The sequence below is a fragment of the Nesoenas mayeri genome (genome assembly GCF_963082525.1).
Source record: "Nesoenas mayeri genome assembly, chromosome: 1".
In the NCBI taxonomy this organism is placed as follows: Eukaryota; Metazoa; Chordata; class Aves; order Columbiformes; family Columbidae; genus Nesoenas; species Nesoenas mayeri.
This window is the reverse complement of record NC_137541.1, coordinates 116,302,055-116,325,037: the sequence shown is the minus strand read 5'-3', so window position 1 is coordinate 116,325,037 and position 22,983 is coordinate 116,302,055. Positions and strand designations below refer to the sequence as shown.

The window sequence follows — 22,983 nt, the reverse complement described above, 5'->3', positions numbered from 1 at the left end:
GCGCGGCGTGACGGCTTTGCGTGACGGCGGCTGGGAGCGCGCGCCCGCCCTCCAGTAAAGCGAGCGCCTATCGCAGCCGCGGCCGCCGTTGCTGCTGCTGCTTCTCCTCCTCGCGCCTGGGAGCGTAATCAACGGCCGCGCCTGCAGCTCCCCGCCCTTCCCCCTCCCACTATTATCCTCCCTCCCGGCGCGCGCATCCCCCCCCCCCACTCCTAGCCCTCCTGGCCGGGAGCGCGCGGCCGCGCGCTCGGCGAAGGAGCGAGTCGGCGCTGCCGCCTGCCGCCTGCCGCCGGCCCCTCTCCCCGCCGCGCCGACCCCTCCATGGACCTCGCACCGCCCCGCTAGCCGGAGCTGCCCGCCCGCTGCTGCTGGGGAGTAGCCGGCTGAGAGGGGGAGGGAGGGGGCGGGAGGGGGGTGGGGGGCGGAGGAAGGTGGGGTCGCAGAGTGTGTGACACGCGCGGGGAACGGCGGCTGCGGCCCGCGGGAGGAGGAGCGGGGAGTCCCGGCGCGGCCGCGGGGGCCCCCGGGCGGGCGGCGGCGGCGCCCCAGGAAGGTGGCGGCGGCGGGAGCTGCTGTAGCGGCTGGGATTTACCGTGGTGGTGGCGGTTGGCGCTGACCGGCAGGGGAGCGCGCCGCGCGGCGAGGACCGTGCCCGCGGCCCCCCCCGCTCCCCCTTCCTCCCTCCCTCCCGCCCCCCGTCCCTGGGGCCGCCGCCTCTCGGGCTGATCACCCCCCCGCCCGGACCATGGCCGACGACGACGTGCTGTTCGAAGACGTGTACGAGCTCTGCGAGGTGATCGGCAAGTGAGTCCCGTGGGGAGCGGGAGGCGGGCAGGGCAGGGCGGGCGTGTGCGCCACCGGGCAGAGCGGGGGAGGGGGGCGGCGGTGCCCCCGTGCCCGGCCCCTCCCGCCGGGCACGGGGGGAGAGGGATGCTCTGCTCGGCACCCACCTGAGTCGCCGCCGCCAGCGGGTCCGTGTGAGCGATGCGGGGTCCGGGTCCCCCCCTTGCCTGGTGGCGGTGACACGGCGAGTGCCTGCGCCGCGCTGCCCACCTCCCTCATTACACGGGAGGCGGACGGGGGAGCAGTGACCCCATGGTTCCTCAGCCACCATGATTAACAACCTAACCATCACTCAGGCTGGCTGCAGCAAGCGGCAGCCACTTCCCACCCCTTTTCTTCTCCTCCCCCCTATATCCCATTCCTGGCACACCCATCAAGAATTGCCTATTGGGGAAGGGAAAGGGAAGATATCTCTCTGTAGATCCACCTATTCACTGGGTGTCTGCATATTTGTGCACCAGGTGTTGGGTTTTCCTCTTCTTTGCGGCATAATAGCCAGCTTGTTAGTGGCAGTACTAGTGATACTCGGGTAGTGCTCGGTTTTCATCCAGATTTTTGACTCCACTGTCATTCGTGGGGAAATAGAGATGTGTAAGGCAGTAGGAGTGTTTGGCCTTTTGAGTCTTATTATGCAACTGCTGTTAAACCGATGGTCGAGGCTTGTATCAAACCTAGGAGGTGAGATAGTTGCTAGCGTTCCCCAGTTGCCTGTTTCAAGTTACCACTGTTGTAGTGTGGTTGAAAATGACAGTTCAAGTCTCGGTCTTTGTAATCGCACCAAGAAAATGCATAGAATCCCCCAAATCAGATGGTGATAAAGAATTAAAGCTGAACTCCCTTCCCCCCGCTCATATTTTTGTGACTGTCCGGTTTCAAAATAAATTTTTTATTTATTTGTCATCTTTCACATATTTTCTGTAGTTGTGTCAGTATTGCAAAATGGGCATGAAAGATGTAGCAATATTGTGACTTTCGATTTTTCTATGTTTCTGACTCCAAAGCTGAGATTGCTTTAAAAACCTTTGTAGTGACACTGCTCAATGTGTTTGCAGTTTTTTCTTCCTGACAATGAATTTTCGAAGGAAAATTGTTCACTGTGTTTTGATTGTAAACAAATATTTTTTCTGCATGTGTTCTCTTGCCTGCTTTCCACCATAATGCTTTTCAGTATATATCAAGTGCTGTCTACTTTCAAAGCTAGACCTAAAAATATTTTAGAAATAATCTTTCCTCAGGATCATACTAAAATGCTAGCTTTAGACTTTACAGGTGACTTTGTTGTCAGCAGAAGTTTCAGCACTCAGTTCTGTCATTTTTCAAGGTATTACTACCTCTCTCTTAACAGAAACAACTTTTGAAAATATTGAGCTTTAAGGGTCTTATTGGCTGTCCTAAATGGTAAGCAATTGCTTTAGCTTAGTGCTGGTTGTTGGTGAGGAGCTTCTGTAGCTGAGAAACAAAATTCTGTTATTAAACATGTTTTGAAGACAATTTTTGGTACACTCCTTTCATGAGTGGTTTTATGCTAACCACTGCGGTTCACACACTATTTTATTCATACCTGATTACCGTTAGAAAGAAGGTGCGGTGATTTTGCATGACCGCACGCCCTTTTAGAGAATGGACGTTTCACAGGGGTCCAGACTGTTTGCACATCTCGAATGACATTTTGCTTTCTGATTGGAGAATTTTGAAGAGAGAGCTCAAAAACTGTGGATTAGGTATTATCAACAGAAGTTCCATGTGAGATTTAGGTAGTAGAGATGGTGTTGTGATGTAACACACATCTAACAGATAAATATTGAATCACAGTAGCATAATGATACCAAGAGCACTGTAGCAAAAACAGGGTGGATCACTGAAAATAGCAGTGATGGTGTGAAGGGTTGATAACTCATTGTGATTGTTCAGGGTTTTCCGCACAGATGTCACATCAGTCTTCTGAAAAAAAAAAAAAACATTTAAAATAAATACATAGTTTAATGCAGAGGTGTATTAGTATTCCTGTTTCTTTGCAATACTACACAGGTGACTTCCAGGGAAGCAGGGCTGCAGCATCTTTATTTAGATTACAGATTTTGGGTACCACCTTACCTGTCTTTAAACAACTGGAGGAAAGCTGCTGTAAATTTGCTTTGACTTGCTATGTATGCATCTTGCTAAACATCTTTCAGTGAAACATTCACTAAATGTCTGCATGTCCCTATGATTTATTGATTGATCCAGCAATTTGGTTCTTGCAAATAGCACATCTGGCCCCAATTTGTGTTTCAGACACATGAAATATTAAAATGTGTAATTTATCTTTCCTAAATAGGTAGTTACCACTGTCATTTGAGGTAGTAAAAGGTATTTTCACAAAAGGTGTGGGAAAGAGATCTTTGCCTGTAAAATGTCTGAATAGTCAATCTAAGAGAAGTCCCAAAGTTCTCATACAATTTACTAGAGAAATAAGGCAATAGTTTCTTATCTGTGAGTGTGTGGTCCAATGTGTTGAGGCATTCTCTGATCTTTAGGATAAACTTTAAATGTTTTTAAATAAAATAAACTGATAACGCTTACTTTGTGTAAATGCAGTGATAATAGTTTTTGGTGTGCTGGCATGTGGAATAACTACAGTGCAATAGTATATGAATGAATTGATTGGAATGACAGTGATAAACTGTTTATTATGTGGTATTTAATGTGTTTAAGTTCTGCAAGCATGCATTTTTCATTTTGAATAGGTGCAGGAGAAGAGAAAGGCCAGGAGTCATAGAGAGAAGTTCTAGTTCATGTTTCCTTCAGGGAAAAAATTAGGGGAAATCTTCATTTGCACATATTTCCCGTATGCCTTTCCATTACTGAAAGCTATATAGAGATAAAAATTGGAATAATAACCCCAATTTCTTGTTAAACTTTTAAAAGTGTCATTTATGAGACTAAGAGTAGTCATGCAGTTTTACCTTACCAGATGTGTTATGTTTTAGGTTACTGTCTTGTCTTCAGACTTGGCTGACACAAGCACACTTAAATTGGAGATTTCTTTGTTACCCTTCAGATATGTGTTAACGTATCTCAAGATAACTGGCAGTGATAAAAATCACAGGTGTGCCTTTTTTTTTTTTTCCAAACTTGCTTCTAGGTAACTTCGAAAATATTCTTGTTGTATATTGGTTGAGAAGTGTACAAGGTAAATATTTAAGCCATTTGATTGACAGTTCACAAATAACAGTCCTAAGTGTACTTCTTTATTTTTTTAAATTAAAATTTTCATTCAGAATGCATTGAGTAGCTTAGAAAACTTAGTAGGTATATAGCTGAAGCTTCTTGGGTATTCATCTGAGGTGAATACTTTTCTGAGTTTATCATGGAAGCTTCATATACTCAGTAGTTTTCTTTATGCCAGAGAGAATGCCTATTTGTATTGAATGTAGAAGACCAAAGCATGGCTTTTATGATAAGGTCCTTGTTCTGCAAGGACTTTAGTTTGTATCATGTAGTTTTGAGTTTCTGTACCTCTTAGGATTCATGTTGGTTTTTGTTAGCATTAGAGGAGTACCCTAAAGATTGTCTTACCTTTCTAACAATAGGATTGTAGGTTGCTTAAAAATGTCTTTGAATTTTTAAGTTGTAAATACTATGTGATAATGTTGATAGAAGTTTGTGTTAAAAAGGGCATTGATCTCAATTGAAATAATTAGTCTTCATGTCAATAGTAACTTAAACTGTAAATTTTTGTAATTTTCTCTTCCTTTTGTGGACCATGTATATGTACAGTCATTGTGCATAGTAGCAGTGCAGTTGTTGATATTTTTAGTACCAAAGTGTAATGTGATGATTGGTGCCAATACTTTCACAGAATCACAGAATGTTAGGGATTGGAAGGGACCTCAAAGATCATCTAGTCCAGTCCCCCCTGCCAGAGCAGGAACACCTGGATGAGGCTATGCAGGAAGGTGTCCAGGCGGGTTTTGAATGTCTCCAGAGTAGGAGACTCCACAGCCCCCCTGGGCAGCCTGTTCCACTGTTCTGTTACCCTTACTGAGAAGTTTCTTCTCAAATTTAAATAAAACCTCTTGTGTTCCAGTTTGAACTCATTACCCCTTGTCTTACCATTGGATGTCACCAAGAAGAGCCTGGCTCCGTCCTCCTGACACTCACCCTTTATATATTTGTAAACATTAATGAGGTCACCCTTCAGTCTCCTCTTCTCCAAGTTAAAGAGACCTAGCTCCCTCAGCCTTTCCTCATAAGGGAGATGCTCCATTCCCTTAATCATCTTTGTTGCCCTGCGCTGGACTCTCTCCAGCGGTTCCCTGTCCTTGAACTGAGGGGTCCAGAACTGGACACAACGACACAATATTCCAGATGTGGTCTCACCAGGGCAGAATAGAGGGAGGGGAGAACCTCTCTTGACCTACTAACCACTCCTCTGCGATATGACTGGGTTCAGTGTAGTCCTTTTCTGCACTGCACACTTATGATTTTAGTTTTTCATCCCTCCTTCCCCTGCGATGGGATGATGATTCTCTCTACTTGGGCTCTTCCATCTAATTAAGAGAAGTTAAAGTGCTTAGAACCTGCAAGTGTTACTCTCTCTGCAGCCTCCCAGTGCTGCTGGAACATTGCAGGAGATGTGAGGGTAGGATGCAAGGTCTTGGGGTGGAAAGTCAGATGGGATTTCCTTTTTTGCATCAGAGTGTGAAGGCTTGTATCCCACTGAAGTCAGACAAGAGGGTGGTGTTGCAGTTTCATCCTAAGCTATTACCTTGAGATGGAGAAGCTTTAGGTTTATGCCCCAGGCTGGGTGTGTTTAGGAAAGAGAGGAGAAAGCTCATGGATTTCTTGTCCAATAAATACTTTAATAATTTTAAATATAGTGATAACAAAACTATCCAAAAGTATGGTTTCAGTGTTTTCCATTGTTGCCTCAATTTTCTCAGCACAGGAATAAAAATACCATTTACTCTCAAATGTACTTTTTCTCCACTACACTATGGACATTTTGCACCTCCAGTAAAACCAATTCAAATAACTGTTGGGTATAATTTTGACAAACAAAATGAAAATGTGGAACAACTGTGTTATGTACTCACTGTTTGGAAAGGGGAGAGAGGAAAGGCAACTTCTCTGGGGTTTGGAAAGTGATTTGTCTAGTTTAGCTTTTGAGTTTATTAGTACTGTGTGAAGTACAATTGTACTAATAAAACATTCTCATCTGTTTTCTGTGTTACAGGGTTTCATAATGAATATTTGATTTAAGCATGAGGTCATAATGTGCATTGCTTCAGGAAAATAATAGTACATTATTTGAAGTGTAGAGTTGCTAGAATATCTCCTTAGCTAAGTTATTCTGCTATGGATTTTAACTGTAATAGTGACCTGTTTCTCTTAAGAGGTTCTGTCTACTTAAGAGGTTCAACTGTAGCTGAACACAGTAGAATTAATATACCTAGTTGCAAAGTACAACATTTTAATCAGTACTCCTTTCCATTTGTGTGACTTTTTCTAGTGTTGTTTCGATAAGCGGCTGCATTCTTAGAGTTCACATCCCTATAATGTGAACAAGATAACTGTAATGATGGAAAAGTAGAGACTTGCTTAAGAGGCAAGTTTGAAGGAACTTGACCTAGGAAAATGCAAACTAAGAAAGATTGTGCAAGGGTTTTGCAAATATGTTTTTGTGCTTAAACACCCAAGAGAAGGAAGCCCTTGAAGGTAAGAGCAGATGAACAAATGTGTGCAGACTAATCCTGAGTAATTTGAGGCTGAAAACTGGAAGATTTTGGACCTATTTACTGCTGAGATTCTGGAGCAGTTGTCTGTGAGAAGTTGCTGGACAAATACCTTGTCTTGAAGATTTGCTAAGTTAAGAGTTTGATCTTTTAAATAAAATAGTGTGAAACTTTGTCTTCAAGAAGAGGGGCTAGGCTTTAGGACCTAACTGATCCCTGATAATCATGTAAATTCAGACACAATGCTTGAGATCAAATGCTTCAGGATAAAGAAATATTAGGGAAAGAAAAGGCCCATATTTTGTGTCAACAGCTGCTCACCTACTTAGTTCCCTGTGTCTGATGTGGTGGCCTTTTTATAATCTGTTATATGGATGTCATGACAATGGAAGATAATTGAGCAGTGTTAACCCTGGTATGATGTTTCCAAAGATCACTTTTAAAAACCTGTAGTCAACTTAAATGTGCCATCTAAAGAATGGTGACTTCAGAATTAAAAGTGGTTGTTGTTAGAAGTGGGTATTTTATGCCAAATTACGGAGGTAATAACAATAGCTCTTTATGAATTCTCCTTTTTCCAGGCATGAGTATTTTTTTAATATACAGCATGAAAATATTTGTAAAGGATATATTACATGCATGGCCAGAATTATAATTCCTAGTAATTAAAAAAGTTAGACTAGTGTCTTAAGATAGTATACTAATCAGCTAATATGCCCACCAAATGAATCCCAAGAAACCCTTTTTATTTGCATATATCACACAAGCATGTAAGAGATTACCTAGTGTGGGGAGAGAGTGTCAAGTTTGGAATTTCTTTTAATAAACTTCTACTGTATTCAGAGTGAGTTACAATGTTTCTTGGGAGATGTCTATTGGTAAAACGAATGCCTCCCTTGTCAGAAACAGAAGTGCACAGCAAGCTTTGGTGTTTCAGCTGTGATAATGTTACTAGTGTTTGAGCTGCGTTATTACCAATATCTTACCAATATCTTTTTCCTAGATGGAAACAGCTAAATAAGGTTTGGAATAATTTTCAGAGCTTGACCATAAAACATCTTCGCAGTATAATGAGGATTTAATTTTTATCTTCAATTTGTATGAGAAGCAAAGGTGTCTTTTCAGAGAAACAACTAGAAGACTGTTGAGATAAATTTAGGTTTAAAAGGGCTAATGTATTCTCAAACTTCCACTCAAATGGCAGAAGTAACCCTCCCTTGGTTAAAAAGTGCCTTGCTCTTTTACTTTCATACCTTTTTGGTAGAATAGGGTAAGAAGAGGTAGCCTTCTTACCTACATACTTTCTGTCTTTTATTGCAATATTCAAAGTACAGTGGGGCTGTACTTTCCTTCCAGGCTTAGGATTTGTCAGGATTCTTGTATTGTCAATATTTTGTCCATTTCTATATTGACTTAGCTTTTTCAGAAACCAATAGTTAAAACATGTCTTCACCATGTGAAGACATTTGTATGTGATACATAGTTCTTACACGCTTAAAAAGTTCATTGTGTGCCCCTCAAGTTCTCGTACATTTTCCTTTCACCAAAGGTTTTCTAAATAGCATTTGATTAAATAGATTTTCACTTGGCTCCTTCACTTGTTTCTTTGCCTTCCCAATGGCATATTTAACTGCTTGTGAGTACTCTGATTTCATTTTTGACGAACATCCGCATTTTCTTTTCTGGATAGTGTGGACATAAGCAGTTACTCGTAGCATTTAATATTGCATACATTTCCTAGGATATGTAAATTAAGAAAGCTGTGATGAACTTGTCTCTGAACAAAATTTTTAGAAGTAAAAGGTGAGGTATAAGTTCTATATGGGCATTTAAACTGGTACAAAATATGTCCTGTTTCAGTCCAGTTGTTTAGAAAGCATTTTCAGGTAGGTTGAAAAAGGAGTTCTAAGTGTCAGTTATGCTGTAGCAGAGATTGAGAAAACCTTACAATTTTAAAGTGTGCCTTTTATAGGGAACACAAGATTCTTAGATAACTCCTGACTTCATTTAAACTCACTGTTACAAGGGCTTGAAAGGTAGTTCACATTTGGAAATTTTTGATCCAAAGAGCTCTGGGGGTAAGGAAAAGTCTTAACTGTAGTGAGACTGAGGCTTCTCAGGTGCAGTGGTATTTAAGATATTTAGAACTTTATGAAATCTGTTTCCAAATGCCTACCTAGGTGTATACGTAAAGTATCCTTTTTTCTTATGTGCCTTCAGGATTCATTATGGATTTTCCCAGTATTAGAGCTGTTGTTTTATTTGTTTGTTTTAAAAAAGCCTTTACAAAGGTGGTCACCCCCCGTTCATTGTTTTTTGTCACCCTGAAACTTTTCCTCAACTCTTCTGCCTTTTTGATGGAGTACTGTACTGCTCTTTGCAGAGGGAAACAAAAACAAACAAACCAACCAAAGAAAACAAACAAACAAACAAAAAAACACAAAAGGAAAAAACCACCACACAAACGAAAAGAAAAATGTTCTTAATATTTCTCCTAAAGGGAAGTTTAACTCTTCCTGACAAGATCTTCAGATGTGTTCCTTTATCTTCTCTATCTTCTTTATTCTACCAATTTTGTTTTTGTTAGAGAAGCCAACCAAAAGGGCTATTGCTTCCACCCTGCTGCAGGGAAATCCTGCAGCTGTTGCTACAAATGGAGTTGTCAGCTGCCCACTTTCCCCCTGTTCTTTTTTTTCTCCAGATGTTGTTCCTAATATGGAACAGTTCTGGACAGTGGGAAAGCACCAATGTACACTCGATTAAAGGGATCTATATACCATTAAATGAAAGGAGCAGTGAAGCAGCAAGTAAGATAATCTTAAATTCCATTCTTCAAACCACCCCTTCTTCCCCCTCTCACTGGTTAGAAAAAGCTGAGATAGAAGGTGGGGTGAGGGTAGCCTGGGAAGATTACAAAAAAAAATTAGGGAATTATATATTTCACTGATAAGATCTTTCTTGCATCAGTACTGATCTGACTTAGTAACTTTTCCTGGAAAAGAGCAGATCTTTGTGGATGTCTTTAAGTTTGCCATTGTTGAACTTGAATCCAGCAGGACCAGATAGGTTTAGAGGAAACATCTGTCTGATCAGCGCTGGTCTAGCTGCAGAGCAGCTAACCAGAGTGGAAACTGAGGTGAAATCCTGCATCTATGTAATCCTGCAACCAGTTTAGGTATATTTTGATTCCTGAAGGAGAGCCGTATCAAGTTGTAGCTGGTCTGTAGATTCTGTAAACATGGTAGTAGTAGCCTTTGTCCTATTTTACCCCCATGGGAGGCACTGTGGGAGTATATTAGTGGACTTTTGTGATATGAGCTGAGCTAAGTTTGCGGCTGCTGAAAGAGGGAAGTCTTCCTCTCTTTATGTGCTTCCATGCCCTGCATGAACCATACTTCCTCTGTCCCAGCTTTAGCTTGTGTCTGATCTGTATAAGGTAGGTGCATTACATGAATATTTACTTGTTGAATGGGTTATTCTGCTGTTTTCACTGGCTTGATTAGACCTCCAATATAGTCAAGGCTAGCTCAAGGTAGAAGAAATAGGGATAGAGAGAGAGAAAAGGTGTGCAGGGCCCTTCCCTTCACATTTGACAACAATGAACTACTAAGGCCATATCATAAAATGCTTTGTCGTTGATTTTTAAAGCATGTTTGGCTTTTTTGCATAATAAGCAGGAAGATTGCATGCAAGAGTTTGGAGGCAATAATCCAGAAAATGGTAAGGAAAGGGGAGGAGAAAAGGGAAAGAGATTTTTATTTTATTTTATTTTATTAAAAAAAAAGTTGCAAGTTAACAATTATCAACACACACACACAAAAATCACACTTAGTTGAACCTCCCTAGCAGTTGCTTTTATGTTGTTAATTTGCTTCTTCCTTCCTTCTATACACACAAACATTCCCTGTGTTTAAAACCAAACACTAACTTTATGTCAGGACCTCACCTCATTTAGGATTTAAATTGAATACAAAATAGGGTCAAATTAAAGTTAGTAAGGCAACTGTAAATCTGGGGGATTTAATTTTTTTAATAGTTGAGTTAACTCTGAAGCATATTAGCTTACGACATGGTCAGATGCTCTTTAAGTGTGCTTATCTTTTGTTGTGTCCTTTGGGGCTTGAATATTAGTGATTGGATATACTCTGAACCACAAGCATGCTTAATGTTTGAGTTCTCCTGTTGATTATGTGCAAAAGTACTGATAGCATATTTTGGAAAATTCAAGAAATTCAAAATCAAAATTTTCCTGAGCTGCTTTTTTTTCAGATTTTGTTTTGTCTAAACCTAAATTTAAAATGTATTGCATTGATGAAGAACTTGTTTCAATTAAAGTACTTGAGTTTTTGTTTTTCTTTTATTTATTTATTTTTTTAATTTCTGTGTTAGTATATGTAGATCAAGTTTAGATTGAAAAATACCAACTTCTGCTTACAGAAAACAGTTTTCCTTTCTACAGCCCCCAAAATAGAGATAATCTCTTCCTTAGTGTGTTCCTGCAGGCATCTTAATTCCACAGCTTCAGTGCTACAGAGGTGAAAGCAACAAAAGGGGCTTTCAAAACTGAAGGTCAGACAAAACTGTTTTGCTCAGTTACAGCTATTAGATTAAGATTTTTATTTATTTATTTATTAACTTATTCCTGTGTGGAAAAAATGGTTACCTGTTGTCTGGGTTTCTCGGATGTCCAGCGTGTAAGGTTCAGTTATCTTTAAAAGCATAAAGTAAACAGGGTGCTTAAAATATCAAGAGCTCTTTTGCTAATCTTAGATCTCAAGTGTGTCAGGTTTTTTTGTCAGCTGAAGGCACTTCCAGTTGGAAAGTATTCAAGACTTTATAGCTGCCATTGAGATAGAATACTTTCCCAGCTCTTGCAGATGTATCTTCTTTCTTGGATTCTTAGTTTCTTAGTTGTTTGAAGTTTTCAAAACTCTGAATTGTCTCTTTGCTCTGCTGGTTAGGGATGTTTCCAAATAGATTGCTGGCTGTAGAGTTCGTTTCCCTGTGTTGTGTGTATGAAGTACATGCAATTCTCTCAGAACAAGGACTGGGAATGAGATGGAGATTTTTTGCTTATTGAGTATGATCATCATGGATGCTTGTTTTCCCTTAGTGATCTGGTGAATATTAAATGATTCCATAAAACATCAGCAGGGAGTGTTGGGAATACTCTTGTTTTGGATATCTTCTAGTCTGGTGAGTGCTTTTTCAGGTGCTATGTGTTAGGGAAGGACTTGAATATGTGCCTCCCAATTTGAGTGAATATTCTAAGCACTGGTGAGTGAGTAGCAGCTGCCACTGGGCATGGGCCGAGAGGGCAGTTCTGAGAACAGGGCCCATTCAATAGCCAGACAAAATATGTAGCAGAACTGTTGGTTGGCGTAGTGTCCTTAGTTGTGAGTTACTGAGCTATTCATTGTTGTTGAGAGAGCACTTTTCAATGTCTTGGGAATTCTTTCATTTTAGGATTAAACAGCAAACCCAGAGTGTAGAATTTTAGAGTGTTCTCAGGCATGCAATTCAGCAGAAAGATGAGATCACTTTGCAAAACTTTTGTGATTCTTTCCCTGAATATTTGGGTTTTTTTTTCAGAATAGGGTTTAGTTTGTTATATTGCTAATGTATTTTTTTTAAATCTAACGTGTTGCAGAAAAATAAGAGTGGAAAATTCTCTTCCTGAAACTCAGCCTATACCCAACTTTTCAGTATTTGTTACAGTAGCAAAGACAAGGAAAAGCATAAGAATAATACCTTCTTGAAATGTGGTTTCAGATACATGGCTGGAACATTCAGAAATTAGTGGTGTACTTCTGAGAATATTGATACACGGTAGATTTTAACATGCATATTTTATTGAAACCTGTTCTAAAATGTGTTTTCTGATATGTGCTAAAACGATCTGTGAAGCAATTGCATTTAAAAATGAAGCCTTACTGTGGTTTTTGCCTGTCCTTTCTAATGGGTTTTCATCTTTTTAATCACTGCTTGAAAAAGAGAAAAGGACTTGAAGTGCTTATTGTTTGAAAAAAGCTGTAAGAATTATTCAGAACTTTCTTTTTCATTTAACTTTTTCTCTTACTCTCAGTTGATAACTTGAGACTTTGCTGCCATCTCTAGTTTCTTGATGAAATTTATCCTGAACAGCTATTTGGTCCTACATTTTCATCCGTACTCTTAAAAAGACAAATTTTGGCTGGATTTCATGAATCACTGCTGTTAGAAGAGTTTGTTTTGTAAAGCCTGTATCAGTGAAGAAGATAGCTGTATCCTATATTTATTTCCTTTAGAAAATGTTAGGGAGTTTCTCTAAAGAGAAATATCTTGTATTCTTTCTTGCCTTGTCTTCAGATACAGCTGTAGTTAATAAGCAAACTTCCAGTACTTTTTGCTTTCATTTCGGCTGCTAAAAATTTGCAAGTCACATTCCTGCTACTGTTTTTACTATGATACAATACCTTAAGTTTTTAATCTTGGTGTCTTTTTGTAATGTTGAGATGTTTCAGAAAGGTTATAGTTTGGTTTTAGAGATTAATATACTGCCTTATAGCACTTTTATGCATAATTTAATCTTTTGTAAAATTAGTTTTGTTTATCTTCCTCGTTCTTACACCTTTGAGTGCCTTCAGAATATCCTGAAGAAAAGATTATACTGGATCTGATTCTGCCTTCTCTGTTGGTTTGTTAATGAAGATAGAACAGTTTTATTTTTTCCTAGTCTCTTTGGTACCAGCATTTTACTTATAATTTGTGTGTCAATATACCTTAATGTTTTTTAAAGGTTTTTCTGCCAGTTTTCACTCTTTCAGCATGTCTTTTATAATATAAATATTCCCAGTAGCTCTGCCAAAGCTTCTTTCTGGCCTTTTTTTCCCCACTTTGCCTTCCATTTCTTTCTCATATCAATACTTTTATATGTTGTTTCACACTGTATGTTCTGGCCTACCCTGAGATCGTGTTTAGTTTTCTTAGACTCACTAGCCTTTCAGCAGACTGTAAGATGTCTGTCAATCAGAATTTTGCTCTCATGGAGACTGGCTTGCTGCAAATTTCAGTTTCTGAAATCAAAACTAGCAAAGAGTTTCTCTAGTCCTCAAAGTTCCAAGAACCAGAACCTTTGAAAAAGTGTTATTATTATGGTTTTATCTTTGAGTCTACTGATGATTGCAGACTGCAGTGTTGCAACCTAGATTAATTTCCTTACAGGGAGTGGTACTCAGCAACCTGTTCTGTTACTGTCTCCTGAAAGTCCTGACGACAGTTCATGTATTTAATATAGGAGGCTTCCCCTTCTTCCCTCTTCCCTCCTCTTCTCCCTGCTCCCTCTCCACCCCCCACCCTTAATAGTTATTGAAGCTGTAGGGGAAAGAACTTTTAGTAGGTTGACTCTGCCTCTGCAGTGTGGAAAATGTAAAGTTTTGTGGCACTTCTGTCTAGAATTCAAGGAAGAGGAGAGGTAGTTCTCCACACTGACTGTGTCCCTGTGAGCATATGTGGAAGAAGGAAGTTTACCTAATTTTTCTTACCAGGAAGGAATAAGATCTTGGCCTTCTTCTTTGAGCAGCCATGCTTCCCTACTCAGTCTGAGGGAAAGGAAGGGTGTTTCAGCAGACAAGCATGTTTTATACCTAGTAAGTACAAATCTGCTCCAATCTTTCCTGCATACTGTAACGAGCAGAAAATGTTTTTTATATTTTTCAGATTTTTCTACTTTGTCTAATCTCTGTGGCTAAAAAAGTCTGTCAAGCGGTGTTTCTTCAGATGTGCTTTCCACCTCCTTGTCCTTTTGGTTCATGTTCTTAGTGTTTTGGGGCCTAAACTAGACTGAAAAAAAAATAGGATTAAAGAGTGTCTTTCTCTCCCCCCGGCCCCTTTTGTGAATTTCCCATTGCATCATTCTCTTCAGAGATTTTGGCCAGTTTTCCAACTGCAGAGCAATTACTCTCAAAACCTTCATCTTTCCCTGGATAGGAATTGGAGAGCACTGGAAAGCAAATTGCTGTGTGAACAGCCACGTGTCTTCAGGAAAATAGTTAAGTCACGAAAGCAGTTCATCAGAAAGAAGATTACATGTCTTTGTTTTTAGAAGGAAAGCACAGATTATATCAATTGCTTACCTCTCAGGGAAATATTTTCTGCTTCTCAATGGATTATATGTGGTCATCACATGCTGGAAAACGTTTGTGGGGGAAGGGGCTTTTGGGCTCCCTTTCAGTGGTGCTACCGTAGTGATGCATGGAATTTGTGATACTTGAAATCTAGTTTGTCACAGAGGAGTGTCATATAGTAAGCAGAGCTATCTATCCCTTGAGTACCCCATGTATAGGAATTATTTTGTTGGGAACCAGGCCAGCACCTTCCTTCAATGTTCAAAAACAACCTAGGAAGACCAGGAGACCATTATCAGTTTTGAATATACCTAGTTTTAAAGCTTTGTTTGGGACAGCTTCTTGCAGAAAGGACAGGACTGTAAAGATGGTGTTTTCTAGCCTTATGGAGTCCTTTCTCCTTAAGATAGTAAATGAGCAATCGGTTGAAAACAGATAATGAATTTTGAAAGAGTGCCTCAGCTATTAGAAAAGAAAATGCTGCTATCTTAGATCTGCAGTTGAAATATGATATCTGTGAACTATGCAAAATGATTTCTAGATATCTTAAAGCACTCTTTTCATGGATTATATATTATGTTTTTGGCCATGGTAGGATCTGATTTTGGCTTAGCAGTTGGTGTTGAGTAAGATTTCTGTAACAAATGGGGGGATCACCTTCCTTGTATTCACAGGGGAAATACCCTAGATATAGAGGAGACAGTGTTTATTCTACAAGTCTGCACTCCAAAGGGAGAAAAGAAGCAAGACTTGACTCTCAGGAGATGTGCAAAGGGTTGCTTTCGTTCTTTCAGTTGCTCTTCAACTTAAAAATGAGAAAGGGAGCTTTGGTTCAATTTGTAGGATGTGTTTGCATTGAGAATCAGGAGTGAGTTTCCCATTAGTAGGGGCTAGTTAAGGTGGCAGTTCTAGGTCTGTTCAGCTGCTTCTCAGCTGAATGTGGAGAGAAAAAGCAGGTAATGGCAGTGACTATCATTGTGCCTATTTCCTAACAACGTAAGACTGGATCTTCAGATAGAAGTAAATGAGACTTTATTTTTGCAAGGTAGGATAGGTTTGAAATGAATGCTTGGACAAACCGATTAAAGAAAACTTTACTTAGCTGCTGCAAGTCCTTATTTTAATTAGTACATTAACTTCTGAAATATGGTGTAAGCTTACCCAAGAGGGTTTTATAATGAGCTGATAACTCCCTATGGGGAAAAAAGGGTTTGTTAATTTGTTTAATGTTAAAGCATATGCATAGCATAATTTTTAGCATGTTGCAGGAAAAAAAAAAAAGGGAGTTTTGTACAAACTGCTTGGCAGTAAATCCTTCCTTTCAGCATTCAACCTTAGTCCAGCTGTGAAGCTTCATGCAGTACAGCCTTGGAACTTTTTTCTACTTGTAGTATCTGTACTGAAGCTGCATCTCTGCAGAAAGCTATGTCAGATTTATCATCTGCTACCATGTCTACAGAAGGCTTCCAACACCAGTCAGGATGCATGCTTCAGTTTTCTTTGGCCAGTTACTGAATGTCAAGACTGAGCCTTGTCTGCGCACAAACTTGAGGGAGAGGTAGATGCAGTGGTATCTGCAGGGTATCTGCAAACCCTTTTTTATTCAGACTGTAACTGGACATTAACTTTTGCGGGTATTTGTTTTAAGTCAATTTCTGGACTTCTCTCACCACCACCCTGACTTGTCTGATGGTCTCAACAAAGACTGAAGACTGTCAGATACCTTACATCAGAAAAAGTAATCTATATTTGGAGAAAACTACTTGCTGAAATACTTTCATGCTGTTCTGCCCAGTCCAAAGATGTCATTTTTGCCTTTTTTTGGGTATGTATCATTCATATTGAACTGCTGAGTTTTATCTTAATTAGTATTTTGCCATTGCTGCTTTAAGATGAATGAAATTATTATGTTTTTCCAAATATCCCCAGTGCAGATGTTTTTGAAACATTCACATCTCTTATGGGTTATAAGATATAAAAGCAAATGAAAAGTTTGAGCTTATTATCTGTGGTTTAATGGCATTGAGTTCATCATTGGACTTTTTGTCCTGATAAAACTAAATGTGCTGTTTCTACATTAAAAAAAATACTACTTAATATTTCTAAAGTATGATTTTTTTTTTCCCTCGCAGAATTAGCTTTAGTTGTATGATGTACTTTCTAAAATTATTGATCAGTTCCAGTCACTGCCTGAATAGAATTAGAACTATCCAGGAAAAAACTTCATCTGTGTGTTAAATGTAATTGATTCAGGGCTACATTTAGACCAAGGCTTTTGCCAAAATTCTACTTTCAAAGCAGAGCTTCAGTTGTAGGCTGTGGTTCACTTTTCATTTTTTGTTGCTGTTTATTTATTTAAAGTTTCATATGTACCTTAGTTTCACATGGTGTTGAAAATAATTGATACTTATCTTTTGGAGCAATCAATTAGCCTTGTGCTTCAGCTAAGTCTACAAACTCATGCTCAAATCTGATCTGCTGAGGTAGTTGCTTAGTATTGGTTTGAGCTCTGTTGTGTTGCAGCAGCAAAGGCAACAGTGCAGAACTTCTCAACCTTTCCATGTTTTGACATAAGCTTTCTTGAGTCAAGTCTGACCATTTTAGAATATCTTGAATTCAGTGCAGAGCTCATCAAGCATCGTTAACTTTGATCAAAACTGGAGAAAGGAGGGGATGGGGAGTGAGAGAGAGCAGGAAGCAACTTCCTTTTGTCCAGGGCGTGGTTAGTGCACCAGCCCTGACTGTTGGAGACCTGAGTTGGACTAAATGCTCCCAGTTCTATGTTAGATGTTGGACTTGGATGTGGAGCTCTGCAGTCCTGTTGTAGCTACGTGACTTTGTACCCAAGAAAGGCCTACAGGTAGTGGGGAATTCAGATTGTATTCTTGCCTGTGAAGGGAGCTGCACTGTAGAGGTTGGAGCTTCTAATGCTGCTTAGGCATCTTGTTCAATGGTGCTGTAATGAAGAGTATGTTGTTATTTGGAGCAGGAGAAGTGTTAGAGCCATCTAGGATATCAGTATATCCATAAAAATATGATTGCTCCTTTTGGTTGTTTGTGTACAGTTCAGCTCATGAATGCTGGGGTTTGATTTGGTATTTTGTTGTGGAGTGCGGGTTTGTTTGTTTGTTTGTTGGGTTTTTTTGTTGTTTTTGTTTGTTTGTTGGTTTGGTTTGGTTTGGTTTTTCCTTAGGAGAGTCAGATTGGTTTAATCAGTTATTGAGGTGAACTGTCTTATATACAATAATAAAAACCACTATTTCTGGCTCATATTAAAAGGTGCAAGGTGTATCATAATGAAAGTAGCGAAGATAAATATTGAACAATTTCATTAATGGTATTAAAGACAGCTTTAATAACTTCAGAAGAAATCTTAGGAAAACAAAGTTAAAGAATAGATGTCAATGTTTAAAAAAATAACTTCTTAAGGCCTTAGAATTCTGTAAATAGTTCTTAGAATTTCGGTTACGGTTGCATTCTAGATTCAACATAGAAACCTTTTGTAAGGAGGAAAAATACAAAGAAATGAGGACTCTAGAAAAGAACAAGTAAATATGGTCTAGAGAGTGCAAGATAATTTAAAGTGTAAAAACCTCTCATTTTCTAATTAAGAATTGCAATATTATAACATTTTATGGGAAAAGTATGAAAAAGCAGTCATAAGGTTAATACACCAGAAAAATAACAATTCCATAAGTTCTCGTAGCAGCTTTTAAATATATGACTATGTGTTTGGTACGTGAAGGACTTCAAATTTCAGGGCTTCTATAACAATCTGTGAAAATTTATTTATTTTCTTTCTTAAACTAGTTTAGTTTAACTAAATCCCAGTTTAAAATAAATGCATAACTTCTCAGCTTTATGCCTTTTTTGGTTGTTGTTTGTAAAGGGGAGGGAGCAGAAATCACTGAAATCCTGGCCAAGTGGATTTTGGAAGCTTATTTTTTAAGTGGAACATGTTTCAGTCCAGTTCTGCTCAGGAGTGTCTTTGCAGTGGCTGCAGGATGAGAAAGGGGGGAACAAAAGTTGGAATTGGAAGCTGCTGAGGTAATGGTTCCTGCCAGGGGTGAATGTGGGAGGAAGAGGGAGGGAAAAGGATGAGTAGCGTAGGTTGATAGGAAGGAAGGAAAAAGGAACTGTGTTTGAAAAAATGAAATTGAATAACCAACCAGAGGAGGAGCATTTGTGATTGCCAGCCTGCAAGGACAGAGAAAATGGGTTGAGGCAGGGAAAAGGAGCAGCAAGTAGAAATTAATTTATAGGTTATTAACAGAATGTTTGTAAAGGTGAGAGGAGGAACATCCTGGCTGAGCTCATTCAGACTAAAGCAGGTTAGAGAACAATTGCACCAACAGCCAAGATGAGGGATGAAAGCATGCTTCAACTGACAAAGGAAACAACAATTGGTTATAGCTAGGTTTGACAGCTCTGTGCCAGCGTGGATTCTCTGGTCCTGTATACGTGCATCTCACGGCACCTATGTTGTGAATACATATACATTCTCAATTTAGTAAAAGTTAATATTTTTAGTACAAGCTTCATAATATTATGCTACAGTTATGCAGATTTTTAATATATTAAAATATTATTTATATATATATCTGTTGGTACAACCTAGCTTGAAGGTTTCTAGACAAAATTTGGTGACTCATTCCCAGTTGGCAGACCTATTACTTTCAGATAGTGCAGAAAATAGAAGACTTTATACCTTTTGAAAGTCAAACCTTCTGTAAATCTTGAGGTCACAGCAGACATTTTGTTTGTTTTTTGTTTGTTTCATTTGTTATTGTTGTTCTGTTTTGGGGATTTTTGTGGGTTTTTTTTTAAATCTCCTAAACTGAGTGCTCAATGTATTCCATGTTAAAATTATGATTCTGAGTTGTGCGGATTTTTTAGCTACATACTGGTGCTTCTGTTGTCTTTCTTCTGAAAGAGTAAAGTTTCTCTGCTTCTTGAGATGCTTTGTATTTTGTTCTTCATTAACATTTCCACATGATAAATGTACGTCATTGGTTTAAGAAAAGAAAAATCCTGTTAGTATTGCAAACTTAAAATTAGCCAGGACTCATTAGTAAGTGTGGCTCTTAAAATTAGCAAGTGTGACTCTTTTCCATCCTTCCTGCGATATTCAGTGTGAATACTGTAAACAGAGTGACTTTTTAAATCCACTATCTAGACCTGAATGAGTTGCCTAGAAGTCAGCACGTGATTGTTAAACTGGTAGTAATTTCCTGTGTACCTTTGCAGTCTCCTTGAGTAAGGGTGGGATTTTACAAGATTAACAAAAGACAGAGTTCACCTTGCAGCGCTACTGTTGTTGATGGCACATTACGAAGAAAGAGTGCTTAATTAAACATTCCTGGAAGGATATTGCCATATAGAAATACCTGTATTACAAATATAAACCTGGAAATAACCTTCTACTTAAGTGCTGCTTTTCTGCAGAAGAACCATCTGTAGAGATATTAAAAAAAATTAGCCATCGCTTACGTAGTATTTTTGTATACTGGCTTAGGAGAAATTGAGCATTGTAATTTTTACATTTTCTCTTAAAAATATGCAAGATACTGTGATGCCATGCAGTTTTCAGTATTTTATAGAATTATGTGATGATCTTATCTGTCACTGACAAAGAAGATTCCAGTGTATGGATGTAGTCAGAGGATGAGATTTTGTGTCAATCAGTCAGATGCTTAATGTATTATATAGTATGAATGCAGTACAATTTCTCTTGCTGCTGGCCTGTTTGAATGTCTGAAGATTTATAGGTGAAAAAAATGAACAATATCCCTTTAACCCTTTGTTGCTGTGGCAGTTTTCTTTCCCATATGGTGACCCATCAGTCCAGAGGCAATGGGATGGATAAATGAGATTTATGTTGCATTGTTCCTTCTGCAAAACAAACAAAAAACCCCGAAGACTCAGATAAGTGAATGAGGTTTTGGGAATGAATATGCTGTGTATGCTCAGTATCTGTGTGCTGTTAGGCCACTACAAACATAAAGTAAAATTGATTAAATAGAATCTTTCAGATTAAAAGGCCCTTGAGAGTTCTTCAGTCAGATCTGCTTAAAGTGTATTGCTCAAGGCTTTGTCCAGTTGAGTCTAGAAAGTGATGGAGAGCCATGATTTCCCCAGGTAGTCTGTTCCAGTGTTTTCCTAGGAAAAAATGATTTTATTATATCCAGATGGAACTTCCATTGCTCTTTATGACTGTTGTGGCACATCGTTCCACTGTATACCCTGACAAAGAGCTTGGTGCTATCGTCTCAATAACCTCTTAGGTGTTGAAAGTCTACTGCTAGGTACCTGTTATGCTATTTCTTCTCTAGGCTATACAAGCTCATTTTCCTCAGCCTGTCCTCATGGGTCAAATGTTTGAAATGTAATCAGATGCTAGATTTGCCCATTTTTTTCAAGGACCTTTGGTCCCTACTTGAAGTTGGCACATCTCCATCTTCTTCCCCAGCCACTTATTAAAAAAACCCATGGTAGATGAAGGCACATGAAGGGATATTGTCTGCCTAGACTTCAGGAAGTCTTTTCACACTGACTCCTGTAAGACTGTTAAAGAGAAGCTGGTGGATGAGCAGACAGTGAGGTTGATTGAAAACAGGCTGAATGGCCAGAGAGTGCTCGTCATTGGCATGAAGTATGGTTGGAAGCCAGTTATTACTCTTGTACCCCAGTGGCCAATACTGATTCCAATTCTCTTCTACACACATCTTCATTAATAATCTGAGTGATGGGACAGAATGTACCCTCAGCAAGTTTGAGATCACACCAAAACGGGAGGAATGGTTTATAGACCAGAGGGTCATGCTGCCATCCAGGGAGTCCCTGACAGGCTTAAGAATTGGCTTGAGAGGAACCTCATGAAGTTCAACAATGGGAAGTGTGTGAAGTCCTGCATATGGGGAGGAACAACCCCATGTACCAGTACATGCTGGAGGCTGCCCAGCTGGAAAACATCTTTGCAGAAAAGGCCCTGTGGTGGTCCTGCTGAGCACGAAGTTGAACATGAGGCAGCAACGTGCCCTTGCCACAAAGAAGGACTAATGGTATCCTGGGCTGCATTAGGAGTGTTACCAGGAGGTGGAGGGAGTGGGAGACACAGTGGGCACAAACTGAAATACAGGAGGCTCTGTTTGACCATCACGAAACAGGTTATTGTTGTTGTTTGGGGTTTTTGTTGGTTGGGTGGTTTGTGGGGTTTTGTTTGTTTGTTTGTTTGTTGTTTGTTTTGTTTTAATTGTGAGAATGACTGAGCATTGGCACACATTACTCAGAGTAGTTGTGGAGTGTCTATCACTGAAGATATTTAAAAGCTGATGGTCCTCAGCAGCTTGATCCAGGTGGCCCTGCTTGATCAGGGGGTTTGCACCAGATGACCTCCAGAGATCCATTCTTCTTACCTCAGCTGTTCTCTGATTCTGTGTATGTGGTTTAGAGAAATAGATGCTGTATCTCATTATTTTTATAAGCTCCATGGCAAGTTTCTTCAGCAGTAGGCTGAAGGCTGGAGTTTTTAATTGGATCCAACCCAGATTTGCATGTGGCAGCTGCTTTTGATGATTCTGAGAGTAAAATGGGCTCTGATACTCCATTCAATACCTTGCAAGTTTATAAAAATAGTGGGAATAGGATATACAGTTCTACAGCTCAGGTTTGCTATGATCAGAAATATGTTGAAAATCTAGCTGTAATATACCTTTGTCATCTTAAATTGCATCTTTCATTTAGTATTGAAAGTTATCAGACAGTGTTCCAGACCTCATATCCTTTTAAACCTGGAGGGACACTCACGACTTCCAAAACTTATGGAAACATTTCTTATGATGCCTCAATTCCTAATTGCTGCCTCATTCACTATGTATGATGTTGCTTTCTCCCACAGTGTGGTGCTATTGTGTTTAGCTCTGTAAAGGTAGTAACAGAACTGAAATAAATCGTTCTTTAAAGGGGTATAAGACCTCAGAGCTCCAGAAGGATCCTAATATTTTCCTCCTTCTGAACACTACATTCCAGTTAATGTTTGTTATAATAGAAGCCGTGAGCATGGACAAGGTTTGCATGGAGTTATGTGCTAGTAAACCTAATTATTGTTAAGGTTTGTGTCTTCTCAGCTTCCTCTCATTTTGCATTGTAAACAGAAACAAGAAGTGGAATGTTTTCCAAAGGTAATCTGTCACTGTATCTATGACAGAAACACGAATGAACATGCACATTCCTCATAGATTTTCCATGTAGACTTCTGTAGAGATAACATTAACATTAGGTGAAACACCTAGGGTGGGTACAAGGCAGTCCTTTTTTTC

General features: G+C 39.5%; 1 protein-coding gene across 5 annotated transcripts in view; it reads left to right on the top strand.

The window, feature by feature from the left end:
• Window positions 1-745: 745 nt before the first annotated feature.
• Window positions 746-22,983, top strand: part of CASK (calcium/calmodulin dependent serine protein kinase) — a gene marked incomplete at its 5' end in the record, with an annotated part of 208,161 nt that continues 185,923 nt past the window's right edge. For all 5 annotated transcript variants that reach the window (XM_080350342.1, XM_080350339.1, XM_080350341.1 and 2 more), the window contains one exon: window positions 746-804. In XM_080350342.1, the coding sequence (XP_080206468.1) occupies window positions 746-804 (59 nt within the window). The remainder of the gene's footprint in view (window positions 805-22,983) is intronic.